The sequence below is a fragment of the Amia ocellicauda genome, chromosome 7 (genome assembly GCF_036373705.1).
Source record: "Amia ocellicauda isolate fAmiCal2 chromosome 7, fAmiCal2.hap1, whole genome shotgun sequence".
In the NCBI taxonomy this organism is placed as follows: domain Eukaryota; kingdom Metazoa; phylum Chordata; class Actinopteri; order Amiiformes; family Amiidae; genus Amia; species Amia ocellicauda.
Window position 1 is genome coordinate 48,180,489 of NC_089856.1, and position 10,425 is coordinate 48,190,913.

General features: G+C 48.1%; 1 protein-coding gene across 1 annotated transcript; it reads right to left on the reverse strand.

The window, feature by feature from the left end:
• Positions 1 to 398: 398 nt before the first annotated feature.
• LOC136753986 (chemokine-like protein TAFA-1) lies at positions 399 to 10,023 on the reverse strand. The gene is made up of 4 exons (XM_066710364.1): positions 9,891 to 10,023; positions 1,944 to 2,084; positions 718 to 842; positions 399 to 416 (listed from the first exon to the last, which is right to left on the reverse strand). The coding sequence occupies exons 1-4, from the start codon at positions 10,021 to 10,023 to the stop codon at positions 399 to 401; spliced, it is 417 nt and encodes a 138-aa protein (XP_066566461.1).
• Positions 10,024 to 10,425: the final 402 nt, after the last annotated feature.

Genomic DNA, 10,425 nt, shown 5'->3' on the forward strand with positions numbered 1-10,425 from the left:
AAAAAAGGGGACACAATCATGGCATGTTTTCCAGTTGGAGCTGTTCTGTTCCAGTGGAGTCTCTGCGTCTCTGGGGGGGGGCAGGCCGCGTGAGCCAGGGGGGTTATTTATTCAGCACTTTAACTCACAGAAGGAGGTAAACGGTTCTCAAACAGTCCGAGTCTAGAAGGCTGTCCCGGATGGGCGTTCCACTGCATGTACAGTCGCCCCTGTTTCAGAACTACCGCGCCGTCCCATTCTAGAACCCCCCCTCGGTCTTTGTGCAGACCCCCCTGTATCCATGGCAATCGCCATGGGCCGTACCCCACCGCCCCCACACATACGCACACACACACGTCTCTTGCATGTTTCTGTCCGTATTTTGGCAAAATGGGGTGGGGGGTCACAAAGAGTGGCCCTCAATTCTTCGGGTGGATCTGTGAGAGAAACGGAGGAGAAGAAGGGATTAACAGATGAAAAATAAAGATCTTTATAAATACAGTTTGGAGAAAAAAACACCTGAAAAAGTTTCAGTTCTGTACTCTCTACTCTCTCTCACCCTCTCTTTCTCTGTCCCTGTCTCTCCCTCCATCCCTCTCTCTCTCTGTCTCTCCCTCTGTTCTTTCTGTGCCTCTGTCTCTCTCGCTCATTTGATTAAAAATAAATAAGCCCCCCCATCCTAACTGCAGATGCTCTTTTCTTGGCGTTTGTGTCTACTGCAGGGGGGCGGAGTCTGACCTTGGTGGTTCTGATGCGGTTGCCGTGGGAACACATCCAGCCCGAATTGTCGGGTAGCGTCTTGCACTCCTCGTCCTCCAGGCAGGGCTCCATCTCACACCACCACTTACCTGTCACGATAGAGGCTGGGGGGGGACAGGGACAGAGAGAGAGATTATACAGGAGTCCCCCCCGCCTGCAAGAGCACTGCATTGAGAGGCACTATATTAAGGCAACATCATCTCATTATTATTATTCATAGTTTATGAGTCTCGTTCGGCAGTTCTTATTGCCGTGAGTGTCCTGACTGTCCCAGAGACCGTGCATCTAGAGCAGGACTGACAGAGGAGACCAGGACAGAGGGAGGGACTGGAGACAGAGAGAGAGAGAGAGAGAGAGAGAGAGAGAGAGAGAGAGGATGGAGATGAGAAGAGACAGGGAAAGAAGGCGGGAGAGGGAGGGAGAGGGGGATTCTGTTTCCCTTGGTTGTCATCGACTGTGATTTATTCCTCAGGCAGATAAACTGACTGCATCAGTGTCCTCAGGCATTACTATCTGAGAGAGAGAGAGCAGAAAAGTGAAAGAAGGCCAGAGAGGGAGAGGGAAAGGGAGAGGGAGCGAGCGAGGGACAGAAATAAAATATTAATAAGGACCAGAGGGAGACAGGAAAGAAGCGAGGGAGTGAAGATGAGAGAAAGGGAGAGAGAAATAGAGGGAGTGAGGGACACAACAAGTCAGGAGGAGCGAGAGAACATTCAACTGTTAGACTTTTAAATCCCCTTTATAATCAAATCAATCAATAACTTACTTTTCATAAAAAAAAAAAATATATATATATATATATATACACACAAACTCCTCCCCCAATCCATTCTCTCCTAAAACCCCAACATTGATGTTGTACAATGTTTTCTATGCCTCGACCAGCCGTGCTGGGGTCGATTACCAGCCTGCGGTGTCTGAGCTCCAGAGAGAGAGAGAGAGAGAGAGAGAGAGAGGAACTGAGTACAGTGCGTACAGTGTGCTCCTCATCAATCTCAATGGCAGGGTCAGGGAGGCCTGTGTGTGTGAGAGATGAGTCCTGCACACTCCAGTAACACTCTCTCACACACACAAACACACACACTATCACACTGTCCCGCCCCTACACTGTCACCTCACATACACACGCGGTCACACACTTGGACTCCCACATACATATATGCAGAAATGCACACGTGTGTCTGTGTGCGTGTGTGTTTGCGTACCGTCCACACAGGAGGGTCTGTTGCGTGTGGTCCCGGCTACTTTGCCCGGCAGGCAGGAGCACTTGACGGTCTGAGAGCGCTCCTCGATGCGGTTCCTGTTACAGCAGCGCTGTGCCGCCACCACCTCACAGCGCCCCCCCGCTGTGGAGAGAGAGGGAGGAGTGAGAAAGGGGGGGCGTTTGTGTCTGTGTGAGAGTGTCTGTGTCTGTGTGTCTGTGTGTGTGTGTGTGAGTGTCTGTGTCTGTGTGTCTGTGTGGTTCTCCCTCTGAGTCGCTAAGGAGTTTCCGGTGTCAAAATAGAGCAAACGCACAACAGACACTGCTTACCTTCCTGTAGAGAGAGAGAGAGAGAGAGAGAGAGAGAGAGAGAGAACTGGAGGGATATAGTGAGAGATAATGGATCGCTGTCTCTGGTGTAATCCATTTAGACGAGAGAAAAATAACTTTTTCAAAGACAAAAAGCACTTTTTAACAGCATTGAAAGAAAAAAAACAAGACAACTCATATATATTTATATAAAACAATGTGTGAGTAAAGTGTTCTGGAGATTAACTAAAGAGTCTGTTCTCTCTCTTTACCTCTCTAATGCACCTGCTCTCTCCCTCCCTCTCTCTCTTCCTCTACCTCTCCAATGCTCCCCCCTCCCTCTTGTCCTTTCCTCTCATCTTTCATCTCTTCCTCTTCAGTTTAAAGGAGGTGATGGAGTGCAAGAACAAGTCAGCCTGTCAGAGGGGGGGAGGGGGAGAGATAGAGAGAGGGGCAGAGAAAAAGCAGGCTGTCCTGCCTCGACTGGACATTAAAAATCAATGAGAAAGTCAGGCTTCCATTAGGATCTGAGAGAGGAGTGAGGGAGAGAGCAAGAGACAGGGAGAGAGCGAGAGAGAGAGGGAGGGAGAAGGGAGAGACACACACACTCTCTCACTCACTCCCTGAGACACACACACACACACACAGTACTTGTTGGTAATCTAGTGCCTGTTTAAAGTGATGAGAACATTGTGACTGTGTTTGAAATGCCCTGTCTGTGTGTCTGTCCATCCGTCCGTCCGTCTGAGGCAGCTGTCTAGGTGGGAGTTTCTATTGGTTCTTCTGCTCTCTTCCAGTGACAGTACATTAAACAAAGAAACCAGTAAAATAATAAATACCAAATAAATTAAGAGTTAAAGAGAACTAATGAGTTCAATAATGATTAATATTCAATATGTTCACCCTGTGGCTACATAGAGACATAGGGAGAGGGGTAGACAGTTCTATATCTCTCTCTGTATATACACTCACCTAAAGGATTATTAGGAACACCATACTAATACTGTGTTTGACCCCCTTTCGCTTTCAGAACTGCCTTAATTATACGTGGCATTGATTCAACAAGGTGCTGAAAGCATTCTTTAGAAATGTTGGCCCATATTGATAGGATAGCATCTTGCAGTTGATGGAGATTTGTGGGATGCACATCCAGGGCACGAAGCTCCCGTTCCACCACATCCCAAAGATGCTCTATTGGGTTGAGATCTGGTGACTGTGGGGGCCAGTTTAGTACAGTGAACTCATTGTCATGTTCAAGAAACCAATTTGAAATGATTCGACCTTTGTGACATGGTGCATTATCCTGCTGGAAGTAGCCATCAGAGGATGGGTACATGGTGGTCATAAAGGGATGGACATGGTCAGAAACAATGCTCAGGTAGGTCGTGGCATTTAAACGATGCCCAATTGGCACTAAGGGGCCTAAAGTGTGCCAAGAAAACATCCCCCACACCATTACACCACCACCACCAGCCTGCACAGTGGTAACAAGGCATGATGGATCCATGTTCTCATTCTGTTTACGCCAAATTCTGACTCTACCATCTGAATGTCTCAACAGAAATCGAGACTCATCAGACCAGGCAACATTTTTCCAGTCTTCAACTGTCCAATTTTGGTGAGCTTGTGCAAATTGTAGCCTCTTTTTCCTATTTGTAGTGGAGATGAGTGGTACCCGGTGGGGTCTTCTGCTGTTGTAGCCCATCCGCCTCAAGGTTGTACGTGTTGTGGCTTCACAAATGCTTTGCTGCATACCTGGGTTGTAACGAGTGGTTATTTCAGTCAAAGTTGCTCTTCTATCAGCTTGAATCAGTCGGCCCATTCTCCTCTGACCTCTAGCATCAACAAGGCATTTTCGCCCACAGGACTGCCGCATACTGGATGTTTTTCCCTTTTCACACCATTCTTTGTAAACCCTAGAAATGGTTGTGCGTGAAAATCCCAGTAACTGAGCAGATTGTGAAATACTCAGACCGGCCCGTCTGGCACCAACAACCATGCCACGCTCAAAATTGCTTAAATCACCTTTCTTTCCCATTCAGACATTCAGTTTGGAGTTCAGGAGATTGTCTTGACCAGGACCACACCCCTAAATGCATTGAAGCAACTGCCATGTGATTGGTTGGTTAGATAATTGCATTAATGAGAAATTGAACAGGTGTTCCTAATAATCCTTTAGGTGAGTGTATATATATATATATGTGTGTGTGTGTGTTAAGGAAGTGCAGTGTTGCACCTGTGAGTGAGAGTGTGTGTGTCTCCTTTCTGCCTCCACACCCATCCCTCTAATGAGGGTGTCACCGCTGGGCTGTTACACTGTTACACTGTCGCTCACAGCGGGGCGCCCGTTTGGGCCCACAGATCCACAGCACAGAGCCATGACTTCCATTCTGTGGGGAATTCAGAGTATCCCTGTATTCAGACAGGCTTTAAAAGCAAGGGAGTCAATAAATGCACACAAACAAAGAGTCAATAATCAACTACATTTTAAAATAATCAATGAATGATAAATAAATAAAGTGAAAATGTAAAAGTTAAAATACAAGAGTGGCTTGCCAGTAGGGGGGGGGACGGACGGACGGACGGACACACAAAGCACTTAGGGTTTGTTTATCTATATATACATATACACTCACCTAAAGGATTATTAGGAACACCTGTTCAATTTCTCATTAATGCAATTATCTAACCAACCAATCACATGGCAGTTGCTTCAATGCATTTAGGGGTGTGGTCCTGGTCAAGACAATCTCCTGAACTCCAAACTGAATGTCTGAATGGGAAAGAAAGGTGATTTAAGCAATTTTGAGCGTGGCATGGTTGTTGGTGCCAGACGGGCCGGTCTGAGTATTTCACAATCTGCTCAGTTACTGGGATTTTCACGCACAACCATTTCTAGGGTTTACAAAGAATGGTGTGAAAAGGGAAAAACATCCAGTATGCGGCAGTCCTGTGGGCGAAAATGCCTTGTTGATGCTAGAGGTCAGAGGAGAATGGGCCGACTGATTCAAGCTGATAGAAGAGCAACTTTGACTGAAATAACCACTCGTTACAACCGAGGTATGCAGCAAAGCATTTGTGAAGCCACAACACGTACAACCTTGAGGCGGATGGGCTACAACAGCAGAAGACCCCACCGGGTACCACTCATCTCCACTACAAATAGGAAAAAGAGGCTACAATTTGCACAAGCTCACCAAAATTGGACAGTTGAAGACTGGAAAAATGTTGCCTGGTCTGATGAGTCTCGATTTCTGTTGAGACATTCAGATGGTAGAGTCAGAATTTGGCGTAAACAGAATGAGAACATGGATCCATCATGCCTTGTTACCACTGTGCAGGCTGGTGGTGGTGGTGTAATGGTGTGGGGGATGTTTTCTTGGCACACTTTAGGCCCCTTAGTGCCAATTGGGCATCGTTTAAATGCCACGGCCTACCTGAGCATTGTTTCTGACCATGTCCATCCCTTTATGACCACCATGTACCCATCCTCTGATGGCTACTTCCAGCAGGATAATGCACCATGTCACAAAGGTCGAATCATTTCAAATTGGTTTCTTGAACATGACAATGAGTTCACTGTACTAAACTGGCCCCCACAGTCACCAGATCTCAACCCAATAGAGCATCTTTGGGATGTGGTGGAACGGGAGCTTCGTGCCCTGGATGTGCATCCCACAAATCTCCATCAACTGCAAGATGCTATCCTATCAATATGGGCCAACATTTCTAAAGAATGCTTTCAGCACCTTGTTGAATCAATGCCACGTAGAATTAAGGCAGTTCTGAAGGCGAAAGGGGGTCAAACACAGTATTAGTATGGTGTTCCTAATAATCCTTTAGGTGAGTGTATATATATATATATATATATTACAGCATTAATAATGTGGCTGTATAGATGGTGGTTTTCTAGTTGTAATAAAATTATAAACAAATACTCAAATACAGACACACACACATAATAAATAGCTAAAGTGATTTCCCATTTATCGACAGGCGGGAGGCTGAGCTGAGTCTGTCTGCGATTATATAATTCAAAATGAAAGCCTGCAGGGGACAATGTTCTCCTAATGGCCGCAAGTCAGCAGTACGGTGGGGGCGCTGGCAGTGGCTGGGTGGGCTGCCTGGAGTGGACAGGGGTCTCTGGGCCTGTCTGAGGACCCTGGGCACGGGGGCTTACACCTTGTCAGGCAGCGTGTTGCTAAGTCAGTCCTTTAGTCAGTGTGTCAGTCGTGGTCAGTCTTTTAGTCAATCTGTCAGTCGGTCAGGTGGTTGGTTGGTCAGTATTTTAGTCATTGGGTCAATCGGTCGGGTGGTTCGTGGGTCAGTGTATCAGTCTGTCAGGTGGTTGTTTGGTCAGTTTTTAGTCAGTGTGTCAGTCGGTTAGGTGGTTGTTTGGTCAGTCTTTCTGTCCGTGTGTCAGTCGGTCAGGTGGTCATGGGCTGGTCAGTCAGTGAATCAATATGCCTGTCAGTGTTGATCTTCACCGCCGCGGCTGCGTTGATCAGGGCCGTCTCTGTTGTTGCACACCTCGAGCACACTCAGTCGGGGTAATTAAATTGTCACAGCCCACATCCCCCGCCCCCCCCGTGTTTGCGCCTCTGCTGAGCCAACATCCCCTTTTAAAAGCAATTACGAGGTAATCAACAGCACTTTGACATCAACACCACTCTCTCCCTCTCTCTCTCTGTCTCGTGCGCTCCGTCTCTCTCCAGCTGTCATAAACACAAAGACACACAAATTCGCAAATGCGATGCCGTGTGGTAATTGTATCTCCCAGTCCTGTCGTTACACACAGACTGCCTCCCCCCAGCTCCTCGTCTTCCCGTCAGCACTGGGATACAGTGCAATCACCGCTCTCACACACACACACACTTTCTATCTTTATTTTCTCTTTCCTTCTTCCTCCTTCAGTAGTGCTCCAGAGCCCTGTGTCTGTCCATGTCACTGTGCATCTCTCCCTCACCCTTTCCTGTTCTCTGCTCTCCCTCCATCTGTCCTTCTCAATCCCAGCCCCTCCACCCACCCATACTTTCTCTCTCCCTCTCCCTCCATCTCTCTCCGGGTCCCTCTTCATCTCTCTCCCTCACTCCCCTTCCTTTCCTACTCCCTTTCTTTCTCCCCTCTGTACATCTCTCCCCGCTTCCTCTCCCTCTCTTCCTTCCTCTCTCTCACTCCATCCCTCCCTCATGCTGTTCCAGCTCCAGTGATCTCTCTGTACAGAGATGTGTTATTGATGTAGTTGTTGTAGCATGCACAGAAACACAGAAACACACAGGTGAACTTTGAGTTCACTCCAATCTTTGTGGGAGAGCATCCCAGCTGCCATCTGTCCCACAGCCAATGCCAATCAGGAGAGTCCAAGCAATTAACCAATTAACCAATTAAGCTCAGTTTTGAAACCACTGGCCTAGAGTACAGTCCTAGCCCATGGTCCTGATGACAAATTCTACTCTTATTCCCACTGTTCCCACTGAGCTGTCCTCTGGGTGGTGTACTGAAAACCCCTATTGTGTGTCTGTCTGAGTGTGATATTCAAGTCTCTCTCCCTCTCTCTCCCTTCGTACCACTCCATCTCTATCCCTCTGTCCCACTCCCTTTCTCTCCCTGTCCCTGTCTCTCTCTCTCTCTCTCTCTCTCTCCTCCAGTAAGTGTTGTCAGGCTGGAACATAGCTCAGTTTAATTATCACACTCATAAACACACACACACACACACACACACACTCACACACACATACTCACACACACACTCACACACTCACACACACTCACTCTCACACACACTCACTCACACACACACTCACTCTCTCACACACACACACACACTCACTCACACACACACACACACACTCACACACACTCACTCTCACACACTCACACACACACACACACACACTCACACTGACACACTCACACACTCTCACACACACTCACACTCACTCACTCACACACACTCACTCACACACACACACTCACTCTCACACACACTCACACTCACTCACTCACACACACTCACTCTCACACACACTCACACTCACTCTCACACACACTCACACACACACACACACACTCACACACTCACACACACTCACTCTCACACACACTCACACACACACACACACTCACACACTCACACACACTCACTCTCACACACACTCACACACACACTCACTCTCACACACACACTCACACACACTCACTCTCACACACACTCACACTCACTCACTCACACACACTCACTCACACACACACACTCACTCTCACACACTCACTCTCACACACACTCACACTCACTCTCACACACACTCACACACACACACACACACTCACACACTCACACACACTCACACACACACTCACTCTCACACACACACACTCACACACACTCACACACTCACTCACACACACTCACACACTCACTCACACACACTCACACACACACTCACACACTCACACACACTCTCACACACACTCACACTCACTCACACACACACACTCACTCTCACACACACACTCACACACACTCACACACTCACACACACACACTCACACACACACTCACACACACTCACTCTCACACACACTCACTCACACACACACACTCACTCTCTCACACACACACACACACTCACTCACACACACACTCACACACTCACACACACTCACTCTCACACACACTCACACACACTCACTCACACTCACTCACACACACACTCACACACTCACACACACTCACTCACTCACACACACACTCACACACACTCACTCTCACACACACTCACACTCACTCACACACACACACTCACTCTCTCTCACACACACACACACTCACTCTCACACACACTCACACACACTCACACACACTCACTCACACACACACTCACACTCACACACTCACACACACTCACACACACTCACTCACACACTCACTCACACTCACTCACACACACACTCACACACACTCACACACACTCACTCACACACACACTCACACACTCACACACACTCACTCACACTCACTCACACACACACTCACACTCACTCACACACACACAGTACATGGTGGTGAATAGAGTTCTAATAACAACAGTTTGCAACACCCAAAATATGACTAAAAAATAATATAATAAATATCCACATCTATAGGAGTCTGTGTGTCTGCCGACAACACTGCCGCCATCAAACTGCAGTGAAGGATTTTTAGTTTCTTTCTTTCTTTGTTTCTTTCTTTCTTTTCTTTCTTTCTCTCCTCCTTCACACACACACACGCACACGCATGCCCACACTCCACCACAGAGCTCCTGTGTCAGCGAGGTGTCAAGATTTCAGCGTAAACTCAGTCACCTGCGCGGGGCTGACACCCTGCCGTGCCGAGGCGGGCGAGGGGGGTATTGTTAGCAGGGCTCGTTTTATTTAGCCGCATGGGAGCGAGTGTTAGGTGTCAGTGTTGGTGGTGGTGGGGTGTTAGTGACTGTGAGTGTGACAAGTGTCAGTGTGAGCGCGTGCGAGTGTGCTATACAAGAGTATTAAACAGTCCCACGACCGAGTAGCACCCGGTCTGGTACAGGCAGAGATAGAGAGAGGGAGAGAGCTCTGACTCTGATGCCAGTATCTCTGTCCCTCTGTCTCTCTTGGCACTTACTGATGACCGGGAGACCGGCGTCCTGGTGGAAGTGCTGGTGCCAGTGGGGGTTCAGGTACAGCTGGCTGGCACCGGTCTGCTGGCACAGCAGGGAGGCACACAGCGTCAGGTAGAGGTGCGAGAGGCTGGGCATGGCCGGGGCACTGTGGGCACAGAGGATGGAGGAAGAGCACAATTAATACTCAACACCAGAATGTGTAAATCCCAACTGTGCTCACAAAGAAAGGTGTATGTGTTTTTATATTTAGGAATGGACTGAAACACTGACTCAATGACCAACTGAAACACTGACTGACTGACTGACACACTGACACACTGACTGACTGACTGCCTCACACACTGACTGACTGACTGACTGACTGACACACTGACTGACTGCTCTGTCCCTGTGGATGTACTGTATCTGACACTGTGTTTCTGCTTCACTGTCAGTCTATTACATTACGGTGCTTTCTACACCAGAGAGGGGGGGTTGTCTTTGGCAGTCTTTCTGAAATGCTCTGTTACATCAATTCACCCCCCCCCAGGCTCAGCA

Bases quoted from the DNA above. Each gene is read 5' to 3' on its own strand.
- LOC136753986 (XM_066710364.1), bottom strand. From the start codon at position 10,023: ATGCCCAGCCTCTCGCACCTCTACCTGACGCTGTGTGCCTCCCTGCTG. The intron at 2,085-9,890 runs GTAAGTGCCAAG...CTCTCTCCACAG, and splicing joins CGCCGGTCTCCCGGTCATCA to CGGGGGGGCGCTGTGAGGTG. The intron at 843-1,943 runs GTACGCAAACAC...GTCCCCCCCCAG, and splicing joins CAGACCCTCCTGTGTGGACG to CCTCTATCGTGACAGGTAAG.